This window comes from Ostrea edulis, chromosome 5 (assembly GCF_947568905.1).
Source record: "Ostrea edulis chromosome 5, xbOstEdul1.1, whole genome shotgun sequence".
In the NCBI taxonomy this organism is placed as follows: domain Eukaryota; kingdom Metazoa; phylum Mollusca; class Bivalvia; order Ostreida; family Ostreidae; genus Ostrea; species Ostrea edulis.
The window spans coordinates 15663722-15691694 of NC_079168.1; the positions used below are offsets into that span (position 1 = coordinate 15663722).

The 27973-nt window shown below is 34.5% G+C and overlaps 1 protein-coding gene across 2 annotated transcripts; it reads right to left on the reverse strand.

The window, feature by feature from the left end:
• Positions 1 to 646: 646 nt before the first annotated feature.
• LOC125650451 (growth hormone secretagogue receptor type 1-like) lies at positions 647 to 27722 on the reverse strand. 2 transcript variants are annotated; one of them, XM_056166797.1, is made up of 3 exons: positions 27444 to 27722; positions 10921 to 11015; positions 647 to 2358 (listed from the first exon to the last, which is right to left on the reverse strand). In XM_056166797.1, the coding sequence occupies exon 3, from the start codon at positions 2356 to 2358 to the stop codon at positions 1267 to 1269; it is 1092 nt and encodes a 363-aa protein (XP_056022772.1). In that variant the 5' UTR covers positions 10921 to 11015; positions 27444 to 27722; the 3' UTR covers positions 647 to 1266. The 2 variants fall into 2 exon arrangements, with proteins under 2 accessions (XP_056022772.1, XP_048734736.1); XM_048878779.2 differs by lacking the exon at positions 10921 to 11015 and having other exon boundaries at positions 27444 to 27719.
• Between the last annotated feature and the right edge of the window lie 251 nt (positions 27723 to 27973).

Sequence of the window (27973 nt, forward strand, 5' to 3'; positions counted from 1 at the left end):
CCCATCCTTAATCATAGTGCTATTGAAATTAATTAATCATGGTTTGAACTTGAATTCTTCATTTCATAAGAAAGTTTTCGTGCAAGTTATGGCTTTTTTGGAAGAGCGCATCCTGGGAAGATTTTTAAAATCACCTTTCCCTATTTTTACTGGTTTGATTTTCTTTCCTGGAAAAGGGCATGATCGTTCATTTGAAGAATCTTGAATTTCTTTTACCGAAGGGTGCTTTGTGCCAAGTTTGGTTGACTTAGAGGTTTTCGAGAAATCGAAAAAGTGAAAACATCCAATTTCAAAGATCTCATTAAATTTGCATGAACCTTTGTTTAATATAACAAGAGTAATTTTCTCATTTGCGCAAGGTTCTATTTTGTGGAAAAAAATGAACTCTCATTGTGAAAATATTACATCATCGAACAATCATACTTTATCATCAATGATTGAAAAGTAAGATTGAAAATGAATGAAGCTTGCAAGGTAATATGTAATTGCGCGTATCATCGCTCGATTTTAATGTCATTGTTAAATACGGATTGTATATCCAGGGGTCCGCGTTTGTCCAACTACTTATAGGAGTTATGAGATTGATCACGGTTCGTTATCTTCACCTTTCACTGTGAAGCTGTAATCTTGTTTAATCAAAGAAAAGTATGGTATACATCAAACTTTATGGTTTTGTCTCACACAAATAAACATCAAATACGATCATATATAATCATCTAACACATTCCATTGGGAGGATGTATGTAAATTCTATACGTTTTACAGCAGCCGTTCTATGCGTAGCTTTATTCAGACATTGTTTCAGATAAAGTCATTTGATGTCTCCTTTTTAACCTGACGTAAAACGTAGATTTTATTCAGAACATCCAAATCGTTAGGCATTGTATCAATAATCAACCCCCAAAACCCTTGCCGAGATGGTATTTCACAGTGTTTCCGTCACACTGTCTATAAAATTGCTGTCTATCTAAAGTTAAGTTAATAGATCAAATTTAAGCACTAGGTAATTTCTCTTATCTTAAAACATGCCGCCTGAAATAACATTTCTTATAACATCATTTCGCGCTCTTTTATCCGGTAAATTACTTTATGTTCTGTATTTTTCTTGGTTTTATGAGTAAAATCCATAAATATGTGTTGAAATATCCGTTTAAAAGACATATATATTGGAAATCAATGTACAGCTAAGGTATTAAAGTTAATGTGTTTACAATAGTCATGTTTATGTTCTGTTTTCATTTCCTTTGCATCCTTTGAGAAAATGGATCAAGAGAGGGACCGTAATTCCGTAAAAGACGACCTTAAAGATCTAGAATTTCTGTCTTTGAAATCCACCAGTTTCAACACCGAAAGCTTCTGAAAATATTTCTTGATGGCAAGTCTGAACCTCTTCCCTGTCAGCAAATAAAGATAAAAGTTGCAGGCGTAGTGAACGAGTCCAAGATCGTATATGATTTCCTGGGTCAGCACGAAATTTAAATGACGTTGCCATGTGACGTCATCAGCTATATTGTTAATGGAATTGGAATCGCCTGCAGGAAATTTCTCGTTCAAGGAATATGCGATGCTGACTGGTATTGTAGTGAAAATTAAAACAAATGAAACAACCAACAACATCTTTGTAGTTGCTGTCCTTTGCTTTGGTGGCATTGGACCGTAAAGCTCCTGAGCTCTGCGAGAAGAGTTCCGCATGGTGACAACCAGTAGAATATTGAAGAGTAGAATCACCACGGGGACGAACATGAACATCACGCACTCCGTGATCCACGTCCATTTCTCGGACAGGTACACAAGTTCAAATTTGTTGACACACGTTTCGGAGTGGTAATCATAATGCCAGAAATAAATCTGGATTCCTGCAACACCGAGTGATAAAGCAACTAACGTGAGAATGACACAAACTGCTCTCTTTATGTTACAATATATCCTCCTTTTGAAGGGAAATCGAATTGATATGAACCGCTCCACGGTAAACGCCAACGTGAGCAAAGGGGATAAGTACTGTACAGAAAGGTATAAACACGGAAACAGCTGACAAATAGTCGGGAAATCTAGTATCTTCATTTTCCAGTAAAGCGTCAGATCGTACATTAAAGACATTATCAGGAAAATCACATCGGATACGGCTAGTGCCGCAAGGTAACATCCAGAGGAGTGCAGCATTGGTTTCTGCAGCCACAGAATGCATGCTAAAATGTTCCCGGGGAATCCAAAAACGTATAAAATAGTTTTCAAAACTTTTGGGATAACAAATTTCTCCGGAATATATTTCTCGTACACTAAGTTGATATCAAGCTCCGCTGCTGTGATTTCTTCCGTGCTCAGAGGGAATTCCAAGGAAAAGTTTGTAGAGTTCATCTGTAAAATAGCATTGTAATAATATTGTACTGTTTAAACAATACAATAAAAAATGGCCGTTGACTTTATCAGAATACTAAAAAGTTAAAAGCATGAGTACGTGACGTACCCACTATCTGAAAGCCATGCAAGCTGCCTTACTATTTATCAAAAAGAGAAATATATTTACACATATATCAGCTTGTCTGTAAATATGTGTCGCTATCTAAGCGCTCTTTTGACCACTGGCCATTATCTGGCAAACAATAAATTGTTAAACGCTTATATATTGCGTTTCATCACAAGAATTCGTGAGGAAATATATCGTATAATTCCCAATATAAGTTTATGTTTTGGGAAAGGTGAACTAATGATTTAATGTAGTCTTAGATAAATCTGTATTAAAGATATATCTCTTGAGCATAAAGATATATCGCTTAAAGCTAGAGAGGTATCTCTTTAACCTAGGAAGATATCTGTCTCACAACTTTAGATATATCTCTTTACCGTAAAGAGATATCGCTTACACATTTTCGCAATCTTGAGACATTTTTCAAACGTTAGAAATATATCCCATGCATGACATTCGCCATTTACTTGACGTAATAAACTAATGCAAAAGTGGCGGGAAAGTTCGAGGAGGTCGTTGGGACGGCAGTTACCATTGGGTTGAGCCTAGTAGTGAGTTCCATGATATTTCATTTCTTTGATTGTTTTATGAATTCATAGGAAATTCAACTTATATTTAGATGCATTTATATTGTTATTTAACATATCCTTTGACAAAAAGGCGAAATAAGCATATATATTAAAAAATAAATTGATTACCTATTGTACTTGAATGTATTTATCAATAATGCAGGGGCTTTAAATGCTACAATATTACCTAATCACTTTTACTTAAGATTTTTTTTCTTTTTGAATCACCATATCTAAAAATCAATATATAGCATATACTTCACTGACTAGTAGTATAGTGTCAAATTTAACATATACTTCACTGACTAGTAGTATAGTGTCAAATTTAACTTGGGTTTGTATTCAGATTCCCCTGTTTCTGAATCTTTGGATATGTCCGGCGGACTTCCGCTTTGGGGAGCATTCCGAGTGCATTTGACCAGAATTTAAACAAGTAAACAAAACAAGAAACCATAAAAAAAAACCCACACACAACGCGTTAGCACTTCATGAAAACTATGCCGGTGCGAATGAAATATATTTCTTATATTTCTATTCTAAGCATTATTTCTCCCAGAATTCCAAGCCGTTGAAACAGACGCACTATATTTATCAGGATTCATACTCGCACTATTTACAACAGCATCGCATTCAGGAGGAAATGGCCATCGTTACAATTGGCAAAGATATCAAAGGCAAAAAACATTGAAAGTGCATGTAAATGATATTGCACGATGATCACTCTTCTGTGCATTTACCGGATGCGGAGGGTTTATATCAACAACACGAAACTTTTTAGGTGCGGTCGTATCCTCTATCTTTCCAAATATACTGGCCTCCAGGCCTAAAACTATTTTGGTCATTAGATAAAACATTTATATTTGTATATGACATTCCAGATAGTGGCCGTTACGTAATGTTTAACAATACTTCATTGTTTTATTTGTACATAACAAACTTCTGGGACACACTTTGTCTCGTGTTGAACTGGAGTCTTTGGCAAAATCAAATAATGATGTATTTTTGTGACAGTTTCCATAACAAACAAAAAAATGTTAGAAAAAGATGCAGAAATTGATTCAACTTCTTTTGCATTCATGATGCATCAATTCATCATAAAAAGTTTTTTTTTATCTAAAAAAAAACATTTGTCTCTCTTGATGTGCAAGATTTGAAAACTGAGATTTCTTCTCCCTGAAACCGTCATATATTTCATCGTCTGTATTCGATTTAATAACCTACATTAGCCCATAATAGAAAACACAAGAATTCCATAAGCAACAGCCGCCTATGATTAAATCATCTCCATCATTTATTAGCCGGATCAGTCATTGTGAACAATTTCCTCGTCGGATACTTTGGAGGATGAAAAATTCCTATGAATTGTCTTGAATAGTAATTATTGGATATAAATACAGCTGGAAATTCAGAATGGTGGTATTGATTTTCCGTCACTTTCATATTTTAAAAAAAAACCCTCTCTAATTAGATTCAGATTCTATGGCTTAACAAAGCATCTTTAAGGAATAGTTATCCAATATTGTATAAATGTATTAAAATACCGAACTTTTAAGAATAATGAATTCTTTACTTTAAAAATGTTTAAAACCAGCGTGCTTACATTAACGTTGCATTTGGTTAGCAAATCCTCTTTGTCATAACTGTCCAATTTGAACCAGTGAAAAAGAGAAAATGTAGTAAGCAGTCTACTTTTCATCTTTTGAACTATTCAAGGTCAACTTTTAGTATATATATATATATATATATATATATATATATATATATATATATACACATGTATAATATTATTTTAGTTTTACGCTAAAATATGACAACCTCCATTATTAAGGATAGGAGAAGCGCTGAATCCTTCTTGCATCAAATGAGGCCTAGAACAGAGATAAGAAGATGATCATGCTGTTTAGAGTATATCGCTAAAATAAATACACACAGAAAATAGTGCAAAGTTTCACATAATACCAAATATTACCGGTGAAATGCAGATACAGTACACACGTACAATTTTTGGGAAACACCCGTTTTATGTGATTGATATTCCTGTTGATTGAAACATAGTGCAATAAAGATTATTTTTCATGCAAAAAATGTTAGCAACATAGTGCTTGTAGGACGTTTGTCAGTTGCTGGCTCGATGCGCTTCCAACAGGTTGCATGTTTAGCAGACATAAAACAAAAACTACGGTTTGTAACAAAATCTGCATACTGCACAATCTGGAAAAAAGTGATTGACAATGAGAATGACCGGGTGAATGAGACGAATTCTGGCACTAATGGGTTATGTAATTGTGTGACAAAAGAAATGGAGGTTGAATGATCGAAATGGAATTTCTAATCACCGAATCTAATTATAGTTACGGCTATTGTATTTCAAAACGCTCTATCTTCTCTCTCTCCCCCCCCCCTCTCTCTCTCTCTCCCTCTCTCTCTCTGACTGAGCTTTGCCTTGGATTATCGCAAAAATTCCACAGACTACAGATTTATCATGAACACATTTTCAATATTTGATTTCATTTAGAGGCAAATCTATCATTATCCTATCCATCGTCAGACAACTTTCCTCCTGGATTTTCTATTCTAAATTAGATAGCAAACATACTGCAGTACATCAGGGTTATTTCCGATTGCTCGCTCTATGACTTAGATAGCCTTACGACAAACACAACATAAATTCACTCTGTGACCTCGTTAATTCTACAAGATTCAATATTTGATCATACACCGATTTGTTTACTCCCCCCAGATTAGCTGGATATAAATCTTCTTTTTTTCTAAATTAGATTCAAATAACATTAATTTGACATAAATCATCATGTTAGCAGTTTAATACTGTGTATGACCGAAGTCTTCGACCGATGTGATGCCTTAGTAGGTGACGATACTACATCTTTTAATAGTGTGAAGATCCTCCCTCCCCCTCCTCCACCATGGAAAGTTATGTTCATAAAACATGATGGCATTTTGACATGGTAAACCAATGGCATCTATCAGTGATCAATAATTTGGCCTTGAAGTTTGATAAATACATAGCCTAAGGTTTTTTGAGTTAGTGGTCGGACAAAAAAAGAAAGAATAAAAAATATTAATGAGATAAAACCCTGTAAACTCCTGATATGAAAATCAATAAAGATTATCAAAAGTACTAGTCGTGAATAACTTTGCTTACTATTCGTATCAGAATACGGCCAGACAACAGCAGTTGGTATTCTAGAACGTCCAACTCTTGATATAAAAATCAGTGGGGGTCAGTTTCTAGTCATGTCCATCCAAATGAAGTTTAACGATAAGTGGATAAAGGGTTCTCTAGTATCAGTCGGACAACAACCCTGTTTTTTCTCCCGAGAAACACGTACAGTGACTCATATCCAACTTGAACCGAATAAATAGAGCTTTTTCGCGAGGGTTTAATTCTGGTGTTATTCGCGACAGTTTAGAGGTCGCCAATATAAAGATACATGTATTGTATCATGTAATTGAGGGTAACATAGAAATCTTTCACCCCGAGAAAAGCATTGTCAACCGAGGTGTAAATTTGTGTCTCGCTAACGATACCACTTATAATACACTGGATATGTCTGGTATTGCCTAAGTTAACATTAATACCTACAGGTGATATACTAAGCGAAAGGGTTCTCAAGATATTGAGCAGAACATCTGATATACTCTGAAGTTGAAATAAAAAATATGCTAGAGTTCCTCATTGACAATATCTTCGTGGTCTTTTGTGATCAGGTCTTCCAACAGTCTTTTATAAACCTCATGGGCACGAATTGTGCTCCTTTGTTTGCTGACCTGTTTCTATATTCATATGAAGCAGAATTTATTAAAAAACTTCTACGTGAGAAGAAATTTTTTTTGCTGTGGCCTTCAATTCGACATTTAGATATATCGACGACGTATTATCTATTAACAATAATAATTTTCATTCATATGTCGATTCGATATATCCCTGTGGGCTCGAAATAAAAGACACCACAGAGTCGTCCACTTCTGCTTCATACTTAGTTATTCTATTGAAAGTAGACATTAACGGCAAACTGACAACTCAACTGTATGTCAAACGGAATGATTTCAGCTTCTCCATCGTCAAATTCCCATATCTATGTAGCAATATTCCATTATCACCTGCATGTGGTGTTTACATCTCTCAACTGATTCGATACGCAAGAGCTTGTTCTGCGTATGGTCAGTTTTTAAATCGAGGCAAGCTACCCCGGTACTGACAAACAAGTTGATGGTACAGGGGTTTCAACAGTCTCGATTGAAGTCAGCATTTCGCAAATTCTATGATCGTTATAACGATCTAGTTCGTCAAAAGAACCTATCATTGGGTCAAATGCTGTCTGATGTGTTTCACACCGATTGTTAGACCGTTCTTGGAACACTGATTTTGACTACGGATAACTCCGTTTACCTGATCAGGATATAGGGCTCACGGCGGGAGTGACCGGTCGACAGGGGATGCTTACTCCTCCTAGATACCTGATCCCACCTCTGGTGTGTCCAGGGGTCAGTGTTTGCCCAGCAATCTATTTTGTATTGCTTATAGGAGTTATGAGATTGATTACTGTTCGTTATCTTCACCTTTCATACCGACTGATCGATAGTCTTTTTTTTTGAGAAGTCAAAAAATGAGAAAATTTAGATGTCATGATTTAACAGGGTGACCTATAGTTTTCTTTATAGATTATGATAAACAATGCATCATTTTATGCATCTTTTTACTAAGGGCTCTTGAAAAATGTGTAGTATCATTTTATATGTCAAAACGTATGTTTCCTGTTGATTATTAAAGGGGTATGAACACGATTTGAGCTGAAATTTTTTAAATATTTTATTTTTGTATTTTTATTGTTTACAATGCTTAACTAAAGTATTTCTAAGGGTCAACCAAAATTTGAATATCAGTTTTTCAGTCATAAGTGAGATACAGCACTCGCAATTCATCCTTTGTTATGTAAACAAGGCTCGTGCCATGTTTTTGTTTACATTAGACTGTTTCATATAAAATAGATTGTTTAAAACAAAATGAGATGTGCCAAACACTACAAAATATTTAATTGTGTTAAGAATTCACTTATAAATTGAAAAAAAAAAATCTGCTTTAAACGAAACTTTTACTAATTTATTTAACCTATGTAAACAAAAAACATGGCAAGAGCTTTGTTTACATAACAAGGATTTGTGAGCTCTGTATCTCCCATGTACCTTGACTACTGACATTCAAATTTTTGCTGATCACTAGTAATACCTTAGTTAAGCATTCTAAACATTTGAAAATCTTCAGCTCAAATCGTGTCCATGTTAACTTTGGCAATATTCTTAAAGTACATTATCTTAGCTCTGCTCGTATATATTTGCAACTGAAGTCATAACAATTTTTTATATTGAGAATTTTTACCGTTTTTCAAGAATCTTGGGAAAGAAAAATATACCATCGACACGTTGACAGAGGTATTCATGAGTGTAAAGAACGATAACTCTGGGTAGAGATTGGGGTAAAAAAGGGGTTAAAAATTCATCAAATAAAGAGTCACACCCCTTGCAAAGGGGAGATAATTTTAAGATGGCGGCATCATTTTGAAAAAAAAAACACTCAAGAACCGTGAACAAACAAAAATAATGTGACATGAGTGGATATTTAAAATTGTTCAATCACGATTACCAGGAGAAGGATGAGGCCATCAAAGTTTTCATGGGGACAAATCTTTTAAAATCTTCCTCCCAAGAACAGCAAGACTGTTTAGTCATATAATATGCAAGCATCCTAAGGAAGTGCAGATTCAAGTTTGTTCAAATCATGACCATACACGGTGGTGCCTCAATAGGGACACATTTCATACAGGAATTTATAGGGCAGATCTTTAAAAATCTTCTGAAGACCAACAGGGCCCGGATTAGTCATACCAATATGCAACCATTTTCAGATAGTGCAGATTGGAGTTGATTTAAACTATGGCTCCTGGGAGTAAGGTGGAGTCACGGTGATCAGCTTTTTATATTGCAATATATGAGAAAATAATATATAAAAATCTTTTTATGAAGACCAGCTGGGTAATGATTTGTCACCATTATTATACGAGCATCCTCATCAACTGCAGATTAAATTTTCAGCAAAGCATAGCCCGGGGGTAGGATGAGGCCTTAATAGGGGATCAAAGTTTTACATGGGAATACTATGTGATCTTTGTTAATTTCCTTATCAAGGACAGTTGATTTGATATAACAGTATCTAAGTATTCCTATTTGACTAGAGTAGGATTAAATAGGGAATCAAAGTTTTACATGTAAACATATCTGGTATATATATATATATATATATATATATATATATATATATATATACATACATACATATGATATTTAAGAGTATCAGTGCCATTCTAAATCAAATCAATATGACACATGTTCTGAATTCAGTTTTTAAGGCTTCCCCATGTTATATGGATTTAAGTTTAGTTACGTCACAACCCAATTGGGCTAGGTCAAGTAAAGGTGATGCAGGTGAGTGTTGTGGCCCATGAACCTCTTGTTTAAAAAGTATCTCAGTGATTCGCGTTCTATGTTTACGATCTTTAATGAAAAACCAGGGTTTGTCATATCTAGTTTTAACATTTTTTGGCCTAATGATACATTTTTTTTTTATATACTAGTATGACTTCTTTGAATCCCAAATCCCTTTGAGAGAAGTTAAATTGCATTACTTAAGAGATGTACATGTATGAATCTAAAACTGAAAAGAAATCTATTCGCTCGAGACCATCATTTGGGCGATCAATTTTTTTACGAGTCAAAACTTAATAACGCTGGTTAAGCGGACTTAACATGAAGTAAAATAGAAGAACACAGCCATTCGTCTTTTTTAAGATGATAAACATGGCGGTTATGTATGTAATGAGTCCGTTAGGATACCATCTCAACGTTAGAAGAATATTTCAAGAAAATAATAGACACCCAGAAATCTCATAAAACAGTTCCTGATATAATTCTATGCCCATCTAGGTCATTTTGACATAAATTCTATACAGCTCGGAAAAACTGTTGACGTGAAGACCCATAAAATGACCGATGCAAATGCAAATATAAAATTGATTTTTAGTGAGCCGAAAAGGACATAATGCGACAGTCATGAATGTACAGAAGGAAAAACATGCATATCAAAATGAAAAAAAATCACACATCTCGCTGTTCCCCACCGCAAAAAGACAAATAAGATGACCCATGAAAAAAGGTTTATATAAGCAGCATCAATGAAGCGGATTTCTGCGATGAAGTTACTTTAAACGATGACAAGCACACTTTAATCTTTTCTTTATTTCAAGCCACTAGAAATTAAAGCCTTGTATACTTGTATATATGGGCAGTTGTCTTCCTATCAAACCTGTTGACGAATTAAAAAAAAAAAACACCATAAAATTCCTATCACCTGTTTCAAATTCCTACATTTGCCTTCAACAAGTGGAGTATTAGTTCGATGTCGTACAGTTTGGCATATTTAATTTCTGTACCATCTCAAATTCTTTTACTGAGGTCAGTAAACTCAATATTGAAATTGTCTAAAGAAAATTAAGGAGTTCATGAGGATTTGGTGAATGAATTAACTATATCATTTCTTTACGGATGGCAATAGGGAATTTAGTTAGCTAACACTTCTAGTCTTCTGGCTTAGCTTAACTTCTTCCTGAGCAGCCGAGGATATTGGTCTTAAAAATGACAGAATTTTCCCTCCATTTATTCGATAACGGAAGCCCCAATAACGCCTACTGATTACAAATGAACCTTTATTATCTGTGAATCATGGAGTTTTTTTCAGCATCTTAATCTGGTGTTGTTTTTTTCATGAGCATAACTACATTGATACGTGACGAAAGCAGTCCACAGCTATACCAGGTAGTGTCCAATCCACAGCTATACCAGGTAGTCATAAGTGTCCAGTCCACAGCTATACCAGGTAGAAGTGTTGATAAGTGTCCAGTCCACAGCTATACCAGGTAGAAGTGTTGATAAGTGTCCATTAAATGATACATAGTTTAATTTGCAAAATAAATACCTGGTGCATGAAAAATGATACACACACACTAAAACATATCAAGTAAAAGTTACAGAAAGCAGATGTTTGTTCGGAAATAATGGACAGCCAAATACATTTAGACCTAAATATGAATCGCACAGAAATCTGTAGAATAGATCGATCGTCTGTGCCCAGATGTCTCTCAATTATCATAAAACACGTGCTCCCGCGATGTGAGCTGATTTTCTAACTTATCCATCCAAAATAAATGAAAGTGAGCATCAGGGATAGTTGTCATTTATCTGTTCATTGACTTAATTTCCTACAACCCCCCCCCCCCCAAGAATCACCCGTACAAGAATTCATGAACGTCCACATTTCTATCTTATTACATACAAACAGTTTCTCAAATTCTAGGTCAAACAATAGAAACTGGCAAAGGTTGATGAACAGCCAAACACATGTTTATTTCGCTTAACCTTTTGATTTTGTTTATATATATATTATTTTCAAAAACAGCTGGATTGATCCGTTGGAAAATTACTACATTTTTATGAGAGAACGTAATATTTATTTGAATGAATTCCAATTCTATTACAGACGGTTGTTGATGGCTGGTTTTAGAAGCCGATGACTGAACTGCTCAACGTCCTAACATGTACATGTATATCGCTAAATACAGTCCGACTGATATTTATACACCTCTACGCTTCCAATGTTTTAGCGTCCCGTGGGCATCCAGGTTAGTTAAGGTCCTCAGTACTCCTTGCTTGTCGTAAGAGGCGACTAAATGGGGGCGATCCTTCGTATGAGACCGTAAAAATCGAGGCCCCGCATCACAGCAGGTGTGGCACGATAAAGATCCCTCCCTGCTCACAGGCCGCAAGCGTTGAGCATAGGCCTAAGTTTTGCAGCCCTTCACCGACAATGGTGACGTCTCCGTATGAGGGAAAAATTCTCGAGCGGGACGTTAAACAACATGCAATCATGCAATCAATGTTTTTGCCTTTGATATCTTTACAAATTCGAATGATAACCATTTTCTCGTGAATACAGCGCAGTCGTGAACAATGCGCGTATGCATCTGACATATGCATAAACATAGTACGTTTATTTCATGAAATTTCGTCAGAAATAAAAGTAGAATGTAAATATAAGAAATAAATTTCAGTTTTGAAAATACATGAGGGTATGAGCTGCGACGCTTCCCGCCACCGACATACTTCATGAAGCGCGAACATCTATGATCTTTACTATAAATCCTGAAAAATGTTAGAAAAAAAGGTGTTGAAGTTTCAATATTCAGAGAGTTTAAAACTAATTACAGCAATATAGATCTTTCAGTAAAACTTCAACAAAAATATACATATTATACTGCAAGGGCATTTTAAGAAATGTCTGTCAGGGAAAGCCATAAAAATTCCGAAAATCAAGATTCTTAAGAAAATACACCTCCTGAAATTCCACGAGATATATAACATTGATTTTTCGAACTCATTTTATTTTTATGAATGTACTTTATGTAGGATGGAAGTCATTGGAATTTGTACTACTGTAAAATGATTGCACCAAACAAAAGCCTTTGAGTATAGCAGGGAAAATTATGACCGTTCTTTATTCTCTTGCACAATCAATTGCCATGGCGTACACGCTAAAAATGTTTCAACATGAATATTTTTTAAAAATGTACTCCGAGTTTGTTTTTATTTCAGTGTGAGATATAAATCTAAGTAACAGCATGATATGTTTGAATTGGATAAGAACGGAAACTAACAAGGCAGTTCATTTAATTTCTTGTTCACTTATCGAATGTTAAAAAAGTCATCAGCTGATAAAATTTGACAGGAAACTGATCTTGATATTCATAAACGATTTATCCCACTCCACCGATATATTTCTCTGTAAAGTACGTTAATTACTTTTTTCTAATTAATGAAAATATTTGTTACAGAGGGTATGTACTCCTGCACGAAATTCGGTTTTCTCATTGAATATACCGGATAGTAACTAAATTTAGCGGATTAATCTTTCGTGGTTTTGAAAACGCTATTCTCGCTGGGCCGTGCTTTCGTCGTGGCAAAATCATGTTTATAATATCAGTTCATATTCAAAAGTCTTTTTATCTGATATCAATTGTTCTTTTGATTTACAATGCAATTTTGAAAAAACAACCCAAAACCTCGGGATGATTCAAGGTATGTCTCGGAAGGAAATAAAACTATTCATGACGCCGATTTGAAAGTCTAGGGGGGAAGAAATAGAATTCATTGAAAATCAACGGTAATTCCGGAATTCGGCTGGATCATGCCTTCCTTTATACATTTGAATTTCAGTTCGAACATTAAATCTGTGCATGTACATGTATATTAATCTTGAGAATATTTTATAATGATAAAATGTCTCTATATACTGTATACCACTCTGCTGAATTCTTTAAAAGTTGTGACAATTTTTCAAACTTTCGGAACACTAAAGATACATTAGGATCAATAATTACAGAACTGATTCAGCGTAAGTTTGACATTTACAATTGAATGCTCAATGCCATGTTTGAGATTAAAACAATCATACTTGGCGACAGAACCGCCTTCAGATATCGGTACAGAAACAGTGAGGGAAAATACATTCATTGTTCCGCAACTGGTTTCAAACCCGCAACCCATTGATCAGTGATCAGATAGAAGTCCGTTTTAAGTACAGCACCGACCGAGAGACTGGCATCTTATAAATCTTTGCCCTAGATTATGTCAGCCTTTCCTTCGTTTACAAAAAATCGTCCTTAAGCTTTAGGGTGAAGCGCCCAGAATTTTAGCGTTCGGATTAAATCCGACAGAACATGGTGATAAAACAAACATTGTTAGTGGTAGCTGCAAATCTGAAGCTGGGACATACCAGAGCACTATATATTTACCCCTTATAACAAAAACCCTTCAATATTACAGCGCAGTTTTTTCTGCGCACGATTAAGGTCTTATATCGCTGTGTTCTTACATCGTCGTCTCAAACGTTTTAAACAAGATAATTCAGGGAATTTATGTTCCCGCTTAATAAATGGACGGAATACCTGAACAAATGCAGGTGTAGAGAGACAGACAGAGCAATTACACGGTACTCCCCTCCACGCAAATTCACAAAAAGTAGACATACTCTTTCATTAAAACTAAATGTTTATAAATGTTTATAGATGCATTAACCTTTCATCTTACAATCTCAAAATCGATAGAGGTCTTTTCATGCCATTGCGATTCATCACCTAAGTGTCATTGCACAAGCTGAAGAAAACTAGAGTTATAATCTGGAAACCATTTTATGTATGTGAATTTCTTACGTTGATCTCTGACCTTTTGACCACAAAATCACTAGGGATCATAGGTTATTGTAGGAAATATCATTGCAGAAGCTTAAGGACTTTCAGAGATATAGTCTGGAAACGAAAGTGTGACAGACAGACAGAATGACGAACAGTGTGACAGACGGACAGACAGAATGACGGACAGTGTGACAGACGGACGGACGGACAGAATGACGGACAGTGTGACAGACGAACGGACAGACAGAACCAAATTAATACCTCCCGCTCTTAGCTAAAAACGAGGAGAAAAAATCCTAAATTTTACGCTTGTGTCCAAACATTTAGGAAAGCCCCATGCGAACCGAAAACTCACAGCTTCAAATAATTTCTCGGGTTGACGTAGCCAACATTTTTTGAGACTCAGCGATCACGATGTAAGACCTCAGTCGTGCACAGAACAAACTGTCATCAAAGGACACATTCGTTAAGTGTTTTTGATCTGTTCCAATTTTTTCTCAATCAATTAATGTTTTATTTTCTTGCAATACAAAGAAGTAAAGCATTTAAAAAGATTTTAATACATATATCACAAAGCAAAAGCAAACATACGTGAAAAAATTACAAATATTAATAATATTAAAAAAAGAAGAAGACTGTTTAACCTGGAGAACTAACCCTCTAAATGATAATTAACCTGGAGAACTAACCCTCTAAATGATAATTAACCTGGAGAACTAACCCTCTAAATGATAATTAACCTGGAGAACTAACCCTCTAAATGATAATTCTTATAAATTTACGTAATCTAATTAATGTGTTTCTGTTCGTTAAATTAAATAGTTGATTAAATTTATGAATGTTGGGATTTATGTGATAATACTTTGTAACATTGAGCTGTCTAGCTTGTTTTCAGTACCTATTATGAAATTCATCATCCATCTCATTTTTATATTCCTCAGTTCATACATTCTACATTCTCTAGGTATATCTCTCCATCGTCCAGTTTCTATATAGGTAAAAATATTTCAAATTTTCTCGGACATCTACCAATCTGTAGCTATGTTGGTAGAGCATTAGTGATGGAATTATCATTTTATCCTCGTCCTGTGCTATTTCAAAGTGATTTGGAGAGTATGGGCGGCTTTATAAGGAAGAATGAACAAGCTTGGTTACTCAGCCGCATAGGCGCACAATCTTCGTTTCCACAAGCAGAATTGAAGTAATCTGCGAATTAATTACAACAAATAAACGATTAACGGCAGACGAAATCTATCATCATCAAAACAATTCTTCATTTGAATATTATTACATCTCGTAAAAAGTTTCCCATAATTGACAATCACGATAAATTGCTTTCCCCTTCTTGCTTTGCTCCACATGTGATTTTTCTACAGTAGATTACAGAGAAAAATTCACTATAATGCAGGTATTCACTTCAACATTCAATTTAGTTTATGTTTAAAGAACTGTGTCATATTGCGATGATCTGTGTTTATATTTGTACCGAATCAATTTCAAAATAATTAAATCAGTTTTGTACTTCATATACTGGAGTTTATGTTGCAGAGGTTTGGGCGCACTTTTATCACAATTTTCAGAGAATCATAATTTATATCCCATCGGTATAGCAGAGAAATTCACCAAAATTGCTGCTTTGTATACCAATACAAATGTTGACTTGGAAACACGAGTGCAGAAAGCATTGACATGAAAGACCTGAGAAAATAGACCACAGTACATGTATCCATAACAAGCCGATATATCTGTAGAATCTCCAATAGTTGTTTAGTAGAAGGGGAAACACATCAGTAAGCATGGTAAAACTCAATCCAATCAAACCACATGCGTGCAGGATTCTAATTAATACTATTTCCCCTTTAACTATGGTTTTAGCCCGTTTTTTCTAAATGTTCCAACTCTGCAGCATTTACATAGCATATCATGTTCACAATATATTTTGCAGCTTATCAAAATGCATTTTCTAAATCAAATTACTATAACGCATTAATTCGCATTTTTATAGTGGTCAAGGAACAAATCTATATTAAGATGGTAGTTATACGTGCGATAGAAGCAGCGAACACTGACAGGTTTTTTTTTGTTTTTTTTTGGTGTCAAAAACTTTCTGACCTCCAACGAACTGTGTCAGCGTTCTCTGCTTCTATTGCACGTAGAACTACCATTTTAATATAGATTTGATCCTGAGAACATTCTTCAAATGATGATATAAGTTATGTGACAATTCTTTATTGACAAATGTGTTGCTTACTCGTTTGAATTTTCCCTTGTGTTGACTTTCGTCGGCCATTTTCATGTGAATGTCACGTGATTGGCTACCTGTATGCCAGCCTGAGGTCGCTGCACGGTAAATTGAGTTCGACCCACTTCCGCACGTCGACCGACGGCGAGCAAATTTCCCCGATATTCAGGCTATATTGTTTATGCTACACATTTTTTTCTTTCAAATTTTATGCACTTGTAAAACTAAAAATGCCAATTTACATTTCCGTCAGTGTTCGGGGTTTTATCTCAAACGTTGCAATATTCGATCTTATTCATTTATATTGTATAATTTTGTATTGCATAATTTTCATTTATATTGTATAATTTTTATTTGAATTGTATATTTACCATTTGTAGTGTATGTTTTATTGTATTGTTTGTTTTCTATTTGTATTTTATAATTTTTCAATTGTATTATATAATTTTTCATTAGCATTTTGTAGGAGTGCTTATTTTTATCTGTTATGAAATATTTCATTGGTCAAGTTTTAGTTCCGAATGCTCAACTGGTCCCCTATTTCCGAGAAGAACCAGTTAAACACGCGGGCGAGAAGTGAGAGAAAGTTCCGTAGAATCTACATGTAGATAAACAGTAGTCATAAAATAGATATAGCCTACGGCTTGGTAATCGAACCATTGTTTAAACCATGAGATCTTCTAAAACAAACCAAAATAAACAATCCCTCGGATACAATACAAATGAAAATTTATTCAATACAAATGAATACATGTATCATACATGTACAATGTATATATATGTAAAACAGAAATGGAAAATATAGAATACAAATTAAAAAGTACACAATACAAATGGAAAATATACAATATAAATGATTTGTTTTGGTATAATCTAAACAAAGATTAACCCCTCAAAATCCTGCAGATATCCTAATACCCTATGTTTATTTCCGCTGTATCCTTTCAAAACGTCAGGCATGAGTTTGTTGTCCCTCTTCCAATTTGCGATTAGTATATTGGGTCCCTTTGAAAACCACATGATTTATAATATTCTACTAATTTGTGTGATATACTGATAAAACATATGACATTTGGAAACAATGATTCTTAATATTTCCGTGTATTAAATGACGGAGAACGATATGTATATTTTCAAAAGTCGCAAGTCAAACGGGGACATTTTGATATCAAAAAGCGGTTAATTGTTTACATCTTATCGAATTCCCATTGATCTTTTGAGTGCATCTTATTAATGTTCAGCAGAAAAACACCAGCATGTCCGCGTTATATGTTCATCTCCACAGATCAAATTATTACACTTTGATATTTGCTTCAGGTATGATCCCACGTGCGTGTATAAATACATAAAATGTACAAATTTCGTAACCACTGTAAAAGTCGACAATGTTAAATGTTTTCTCATCCATAAAAAGAAAATATTAGAGAGGCGTGGAACAAAAATAAAATTTAGCAACTGGGTCAACTTTAAAGTTCTACCTTCTTAAATTGGTTCGTTTTTCATCGTATCCTTTGGCTTTTCGTGTTTGAACTATTACGTTTCTGTTTGTTTATAAAAGATTAAGCCTACACTTCAGGAGTTGACAACAAAACGCAGATCATAGAAATTTGCTCACACCTTTAATGCGCGATAAATCCGACCAAAGCATACAAAGGGATGATTATGACATACTTCACAGTAAATAAAATCTACTGAACAATGACACGAGACCGCACTAGAGTGCAGTGCATCATCTGGATGCACAATGAGGTTGGAAATTCATAAATTTACGCCAAAGATAAAATTTGTTCTGTGACGAGGATTTGTCGATTTTGAAGTAAAGAAGATTCGCATTTATAAACTTTCAAAGGTAGTATGTAATCATTCCCCATCCCTCTTCCAATGGGATAACAAAAATGTGAATTCTATCTGTTGGTCAGCGATTCTGTGTTTGTTTTCTTTCTTACTTCAAATATTTAGTATGTTGTTGCCCTTGAGTTGATCACGTGACATGAATCAAGGTGATGTCATCAGATCATTGATACTGTGTTGTAGCTACAGAACTGTAGCTCTCTTTAAAAAAAAAATTGGGATGGACTAGAGAGCTGCAGCTCCACCCCTTATAAAAATCTTTGATGTACAACGCAGCTTTTTCTGAGCACGATTGAGGTTTAACATCGCTGTACATATTCATGCATTGTCATATAGAAAATTCCTAACATATTTTTCCACTAGAGTTGTATCCAAAGCATTGATTAAAACCCTACGCGAATTGAAAATTCATAATCACCGCTTCAAATAAGTTCATTTGCTGACGTAGCCTTGTTAATTTTAAACGTTACCAGTCAACCGAACCAATCCACTTTTCAAACATTGCAGCCTATTTTTTTCTCCTTTTCGTGTGCTCTTAAGTTAGGGTTGGTACCTTGGACTTAATAAAACGGGTTAAGAAATTACTTAAGCTCAGTAGCAACATCAAAACAGGTAAATCAATGCCATTTATTCCATAAAATACCAATATACATGTGTTTGATATGGTTGGCATTTTTCAAATTTCCTTCCTTATTTAATCCAACAAAGTGCAGTGTTGGATCTAGGATGAATCATTTTCACCGCTTTTGACATAGGACTGAGGTTTGGTCAATTTGAGAATGTCCATTCAATCACCTTTTTAATTTCCCCCCGAGTCACGCAAATGATCTACATGTCTCTAACTCTGTACATCTAGCATACTAACAAATTCCATAATTATGCGTATGAATGTTTCTACCAAAATTGTGAAATTTGCATCATATGGTTAGTTGTGGTTCCAGTCTCAGAAAGCCTACCTCATATTATACACAAAGGTTGCTTATGACCATAATCAGAAGAATTAAAAATTCTTTTTGACCAAATGAACATTCAGTTCTCAGACTTGTTAAAATGAGCAGTTTCACCATCTACTCACAGCAGTTCTGTGTCATGTTCCACGTTGTGTGGTAATCAGGTGAATATTAAGACCCATGTACCTCCTGTATACAGATTAAGACTATTAGTCTTCCGTCTAGTTCTATTTTTCAGCATATCTATCCTTTGTACTTTAATCGTTTATGTATTTCCATAAAACATGGATTTTATTGACCAATATACGTAGAAGTATCGTGTACTTTACCGTATGCTCTTCATTATTATGTTATTGGGTTAATCTTCCATAATTCCGTTTACTAGATCTAAACTTAAGCCTTGGTTTAGTAAAACTAAAAACAAAAACCTCAAAAGGCTATTTCCCGGATCAAGTTGCAGGATGTTTGCAGGTATTTCTTATCTTTACATGAAGGCTTTAAAAGATGTGAACTTTTTGTAACATAGATGATTAATTTTATTCGATGGTATCACTTTTCCAATTGATTAAAGAAATCACACTTTTATTGATGGTATGATGAATCGAGCACACCAATAATAGCTTTGAGTCTAAGCATAGCTCTCCGAATTACGAAATATGTAACATATGTGTGGTCTACAAAATAGATGTACTTTTCGTTTGAATCATTAGTTAACAAAACTGAAACTTTCATTAGAAATCATATTTACATATACAGCTAGAGAGGGTTTACCTTTGGTTACACATGTTAAAAGAACGACAGTCAAATAAATAGTGATTGGGTTCATCGTTGGTGAAACGTGTCAACAAACGGACAGGTAAACAGCCATAGCAATCAGCTTTAGTTCAATGTTAACAAAGAGACGGACAGACAAGCAAACATGGTAAAAAAAAAGCAAGAACACACCAGCTACATGTATCAGAATGATACTATCAAAACAACCAACAGTTGCACTAAACGAAGAAGCAAGTGAATAATGGGTCAGTGACCCAATAATTAGATGTCATAGAACTTATGCCTAGGTCTATTCTAGAATTTATGATGTGTTTTGACGTAAAAGATAATCCACAGGTGGATTGTGTTGCAGGATATTACATCATCAATATCTTAGAATTAAGTAAAATTGAGTTTAGGTTGTTAAAATTCAATATTACTTAATTCAGGAAAGTTACACACCATTAATATTATTAAAAGAAATAACAATCGGGCGCGGTAGCCTAGTGGTTAGCAAGTATGAGACTTCCTGTTTGGGCTAGGATACTCAGTTGACCGTTAAGGACCGTGGGTCTCATGTAGAAATTACATGTGGGTATGTACTGCAACGCTTCATATCGGCATACTTTTCATCAAGCGCTATAACGTATTACATGAAGTAGGCTGGCGGCGTGAAACATTGCAGTTCATGCCCCCATGTATTTTTAAAAATGATATTCATTATATTGCCAACATATTTTAAAACAACCAACCAATTTGCAAATAATGCAAATAAATTCACTACCATAGGATGAAACATCCACAGCATATAAAGTTCCAGTACCATTAATCTCAGCGAGATTCGTCGAGGCTGGATATTTGGACTGACGCCTCTTTCGAATCTCAGACCAGTGTGACACAAAGTGATTTGGGAAATCTTGTCTGAACTTCGGCCACTTATTGCGATTAAAATGGGTTAAACTGGGTTAAACTGAAGACTTCCGATAGTATATTTCATGATATTTTGTACTACGATTGGAGATACAGAACTTACTAAATGGCAATTACTTTATACAAAGCATTTAAGCATAAAAATTAAAAGCAATAAAAAGAAAACTGTATAATGTTTAACCAGTGTATTTGAAGGCGTGTTAAAATATCGGAATTCTTCAGTGTTGAGAAGGGGTAAATATGAAAGGGTGGCCATTTGCAACGGTTTCAAAAATAGCCAACTTTATTTATTGTGGGATTTACACTACGTAAAGGTAAGAAATGCATGTTTCATTGTGATAGGGAGTTAATAGGATGTCTAAGGCGAAAAGTTGAAGCGAACAAGAAATTCAGTTTAAAGTAATTCCACCCTCCTGTGATGTCATCAGATTTTGCAAAATCAATGATTTCTTTACATTTATGCGTGATAGGAACATACATTTTGTTGGAGTCTTTCCCGATAGTTATTGTAAAAATTCTTGTTAAAAATAAAATATTTCAAAAGTCTAAATTATAGAAGAATAATCAATGATACGTTTTGAAATATTGAATCCAAGGGCAATAACTCTGTTTCTATTGATTTCTTTATCAAGTCTATTATGCGATAGATTTCCTTTATTTTTACAGACATTTTGTATATTTTTGTGAAGATACACTTTCATGAAATTGTTATGAATGCTACTATATCGTCATAACCAGTTTGTATGAAATTTTGATAACGCTGTTTAAGGAAAATTGCAATTTTCTGACGGTGATAGATGATTCTGTTTATGTACGTCTCGTATCTTAAAAAGTGTGATGACATATGTATTTTATTTGATAATTTGTTAGTTTTAACTCTAATGAATGGAAATAAATACATTTTTAAAACTTGTATCAGATAAAACTGCGAGTATGGAGTTACCTTAATCCATTTTAATCGCAACAAGCGGCCAAAGTTCAGGCAAGATTTCACGAATCACTTTGTGTGACACTGGTCTGAAATTCGGAAGGGTGGCAGTCAAAATATTCAGCCTCGGCGAATCTCGCTGAGATTGCTGTACCATATAAAACAACTATGGTGTTCCATAGTTGTATCCAGCTGAATGTCATAGTTTTCAATGTTCTTTTACTCTACCATTCACAAGTACATATACCTAGTGCTGCATCTTAAAAGAGATCCGTGATAAAATCTCCACAAGATGAGAAGATATTCGATGACAAGCCGTAATTTTTGTTTTAAAAATAAAAACTAAGTATAGCAGAACTAATTTGTATTCTATTTTAACTCAACCATTCTCTTTTGATCAACTTTAACTGGGTTAATGATTATGAAAAACCTAGACACGGCTATAGGTGGCCTTTCCGTCAATATTATGGATACTGCAGGGCTGACTGAGACTCGGGCTTGCCTCTGCATCAAGCTTGTGGAGGCCATGAATATATCACTTCCAATCAATCCACGATAAAGATCTTTATACTCTTGTTTACGTATTGTTTGGAAAATGTTAATGTATCATAGCAATCAAGGAGGCTTCAAAGTTCTATTTATTGTCCAGATCTGTTAATGTTGACAATTTTGCAATCGACATCTGTCAATTTTTGATTATTTACATGCCTTGTGATTTTGTTTATGTCTATTTACATAAACGCACAGGCACTGCATGGTACTGGTAAATAGTTTGCCCCAATGCTTCGATATTTTAATATCACCCTAGCCTTAAATCAAATCCTGTCAAAAATATACCGTCATATAATATGAATAGGATAGACAACATCTACAAGCGGTGTAGTAATGTTTTTTGTTTTTTTTCATTTACTTTGTTTCTTTTTGCATGTTTTTTTTTTTTTTATAACAAACACACAAAGCTACGATTATCAATATTAAACGCATTCAAGATTATCATAGTAAACGCATTGGATATTTCATTGATAAATACATTCAAAATGACTAAACTTGACACTGGAGTTACTCTTTTTAATGCTATAAGTACGTGTAAATTACATGTATACCCATGATTCGGTTGAACAGCTTAAAGAATAAGTAGAGAATGTCGATAACTCAATACCAATTAAAAATGCCAAAGGTGGATAAAAGTACCGAAGTGGTAATAAAATGGCGCTGTTTCAAACCAAATACTGTTTTCCCCCTTCACATTAACTCAGAATTTGGTAATGATTCTTTTTTTTATCTAATCATTGTGGATATTTAATGAATCGAAAGCAAACACTATACCATCATTGCATGTTGATAACCCAATATCCACCGAGGACCAAGTCCGAGGTCAATATTGGGTTCTCCGATTCATTGGTGCGATAAAATCATTGTTCTCTATCAATATTGGGCTCTTAGTTTGTGCTTTAAATCATGGATGACCAATATTAAGATGCTACAATTGCTTTATTACCTTTTAACCGAAATCAACATGCTATTATTGCTTTTTATCCCTAGATCTATTTTTCGGAGCATGAGGTTGTAGCATGTTATACTATCAAATTTATATTTAGAAACATAAGATTTACAGTATCATTGTAGCATGATATACAAATTTTATGATTGATCACGTGGTATTATTTCAGCCTAAATCAAAATGAATATTAGCAGCATTACTAGTTGACAAGATTCTCTTTATATCTTTTGAAGTCTAGAGAAAAATGTTTTTGTCCGATGTTTCATTCATTGATGAAAGTCATTGTAAGAAACAACAAAATATCAATCGTATCAAAAATGGCTAAAGATGAATATTTAAAAAGAAAAAGAAAAAAAAAATCAGAATTATCCATTATCTGTACATCATTTCTTTCCTAGCGATCAAATAATCAAAGTTTAATTAGAGATTGAGGGTGCATGTGTGCATGCTTGTAGTACGATGGGTCTCAAAGTGAAACTGAGATGAGCCGCACTTTGATCTAGAACTTCCCTTGTATAAATACATGTATTGAAATCAACGCTGAGCGACCGTCAGGTGTTTGTTTCCGGGAACTATCGTTGAGATTTTGGCATAAAAATTCTTCAATTACCACTTCAATTATCACCTCTGCTGCTGTGTTTTTGAAATGATTATATATCCGATCCGCACAAAATGGGAGTTAATCAGATTTGTGAAGTTGTCATAATATTTTTTAGCTTAATCCCATCTTCATTTCATGGTGTGCGAGCTGTTTTAAAAAAGTATCATTTTCTAATTCCTTTGTAGTGCACGCCATTAATGAAACATTTTACACCCGATTATCACGAAACATTATTTCCGTCCTTCGCGTCATAGTGATTGTTATATGCACTATAAGATAATGTTATCTCAGATTGACCGTAAGTCCTTGTAATGAAATATCTTTTGTATATTACCAACTTAGTGCGAAATCTGCACATAGATAGCAGCAATTTATTCAACCTACGTTCTCTAATAAACGAAATGAATTGTACTTTTTAAACAGGAAAAGCACATCAGAACTTTTTTTCACTGACGCCAATAATGTTAGTTCACTTGCAAGGAATCTCTGCGGGATAAATACATCACTAAATCAAATTTGATACTTAGCAAATTTTCAAAATTGTTGTAAAGATTTAACTTGATCGAATTTTGCATGCCGCGATGTTGCATGTATTTGGTCGAAACACTTCGTTCTATCACAGACACCTTCCAGTTGGGGGGTCTTTAAAGTTCTAACGTAGAAGTACTCAGCGGTGAACTTCATTTAACAAACACATTCTGAACGGCGAGAAAGTGGCAACATATATGCAACGTTTACATTTCTCTCTCCAAAGGTAGTATATTGACATACCGGTGGTGATGCGTTATGAAGTGGAACGTACAGAAAATTACCCTAATTATTCGTCTTAAAGAAATAATTTGACCAATTTATGTCAGGCGGACTTTATTGCAGAAAGAGGAGAAATGACCGGTGCCAAACTCCGAGAAGATATTGTCTCTCAGTGTGTCGTGCATTTATTCTACAAGACAGATAGCAAGTGCACGTTTCATGCATTTTTAAGGTGTCATAATTGTAATAAAACTCGAGATTCTTATCTATGGAAAATCGAATAAATGATCAATCAGAGGAAGACAGGGTCGCGGGAACAACAAAGCGATCCAGAAATTTGCAAAAGTAAACAGTATACAAGTATTGAATTCATATTGCATCTTTAAGATCATTTAGTATTACTTTTATCTAAGAAATATACTTTACTGTTGGTAATACATCAGGGTATGAACTGTGACGTTTCACGCCGGTGTGAAGCGATGCAATTCACACGCTCATGAAATGCATTTCTTACTTTTACATTCTACTTTCATTTCTGTCGAAATTTCCAGCCGTTAGAATAGAGGTACTAAATGTATCTGTATTCATACGCGCATTGTTTACATATGCAACGCATTCATGAAGAAATGACTATCATTACAATTTGTACAAATGTAGATATCAATGGCAAAATACATTGACAATAAGAAATTAAGGAATAAATTTCATTTTTGAAATTACAGGAGGGTATTTAATCAGCGTTAGCGCTTCATGAAAACTACAGCGTGAAGCTCTGCAGTTTATACCCTAATGAAATGCAATTCTTATATCTACATTCTTTCACTTCTGTCGGAATTCCCAACCGTTAAGATAGACGTACTATATTTATGAAGATTCATACGCGCATTGTTCACAACTGCATCGCATTCAGAAGGAAATGGCTATCATTACGATCAGCAACGTTACATTGTATCGACGGCAAACACATTGATAATATATATATATATATATTGAATTGTTTTTGATTTATTGATAATGAAGGAAAAAATAATACGCAGATAGTAGACATGAATATAATCATTAATGTATTGTTCCGGATTCTGGCACGTAACTTTTGTATTCTTAAACAGTGATTCATTCAAATCTAATTGTATTGTAAATTGAATTCAACGTACGACTTATCTTAACGGGTTCACGGCGGGTGTGACCGATCAGCAGGGGATGCTTACTCCTCCTAGGTACCTGATCCCACTTCTGGTGCGTTCACGGGTCCGTGTTCGCCTGACCCTTCTTTTATATTTGATTAGTAAAACATTTTCATTTGTCCCGAGTAAGGAATGGGTCGTCGCTATGACTTATCGAATTATTCGCGTCGCTGGACATGTTGGTGCTTTATAATATGTACATATGATGCTCCATTTAGTTTGTCTTACATCAAAATATACGAATAAACCAAAGTGTAGACATACATATGTATCGATCCATCCTTAAAGTAATTAAATATTGCAGTATACTATTACCAAGAATCAATAAAGTTACTAGTTAACAACTTTAATCATGTGAATTCATTATAGACTCGGCTTTAATCAATTTTATTCCAAATGTCTCTGCGTTGCAATATCATCATTACTTGAACGGTATTTGAAAAGAAGCCTTGAATTTCTTATTATATTATCGACTCTGCAAGAGTAGCAAAAAAACGTATATAATATTTTCTCCACGTATGAACGATAAAATCTGCGCCTGTCACAAAAAACTCCAATATTCACCACCACTAGCTTTGGGGACTTACCGTACGCTGGAAGGATCAATGTGAGTCAGTGCTCGAACATCTTGACAATTCTACTTCATTAATTTCCAGCCAGAAATTATTTACAAAAGGACAAAGCTAATCCACTTGTTCCGTCTTTATTGTTTTGTAATTACACTATTCCAGAATCCTAGGATCCACGTTGTTTTCTGTATATGAATTCCAACCATACAGATTAGGTGATATCCGCGTTTGTTTAGACTTATAATTATCTATAAACATTAAACAAAAATGCGTACTTAAAACACCGTGGCATGCAGTATCTCATTCCAAAGAGTGCAATTTGTCCAAATCATACGGTTAACATTTACATGAAAAACAAAATTCTTTCAAGCGACTCCTTGGAGTTACCGCGTATGTTAATCTGGTTTTGATGAGATGTTTGATAATGCTTTGAAATCAGCAAATAATGTCTATTCATTACAGGAGATTTATGTTGCTGATTTCGATTATTACGTTAACATCATATCTCAGTCGTGTTTTCAAGTATAATGGGATCTGAATATAACAAGAAACACGCAGAAGGCTAATCTATTTTGTATAATTGGACAGAATACTCAGATATTTAATTAATTTCATTGTTCTTGCTCTGGTTTTCACAATATGCATTTTTTTTTGAAGAACAATATTTTTATATTTCATACTTATTCTTCGTATTTTTATTGTGACCTCTACATCAACAATAATTTTTGCATTCTCACAACATGAATTGATGTTTGTGACATATTTCAAAAATGTCGTAAAATCTCTCTAAATTCAAATAGCAAACAATGAAGAAAATAAGGTAAGGTTACCTTTTTTATGTTGAAGTGATATTATTTTCCCCACCATGTAATTCACATCAGCTCTTCATCTGTCGTCTTTCTTCCTCAATGCATTGTCCCTGGGTTATGAGCGCTTGTCGCTGTGATCCGGAACAATATGATTTCTCTGTATCGATGAGAGCGCTACTGTTCGTCAAAATCAATCCGCCTCTGCTACAACGCAACCGGTTCTGACAATTAGGCGCCGAAGGGCTGTTTCCGGACAGATTGAGGGTACGAGCCTATTTCAGTTAACAAGGTTTCGTATCTGTTTATATGAATAGCTTACGATGATAATCGCTTGTACGATACGAAAAAAAGGGTAATATTAAAAACAATATAGAGTTATCACGTTCACAAAATATTTACTCTCTATGTGACTTTAGGTGCATATTTTTATTTCAGTGAATTTAGATAAAAAGAGAATTGATAACTGCTGAAAAACGATACATATGTTTGGTATGTGTTGTACTTTAGGGACTATAGAATCCATAATTTACAACAAGGACGTGTGTGAGATT

Coding starts and splice junctions, on each gene's coding strand:
- LOC125650451 (XM_056166797.1), bottom strand. CDS start 2,358: ATGAACTCTACAAACTTTTCCTTGGAATTCCCTCTGAGCACGGAAGAA.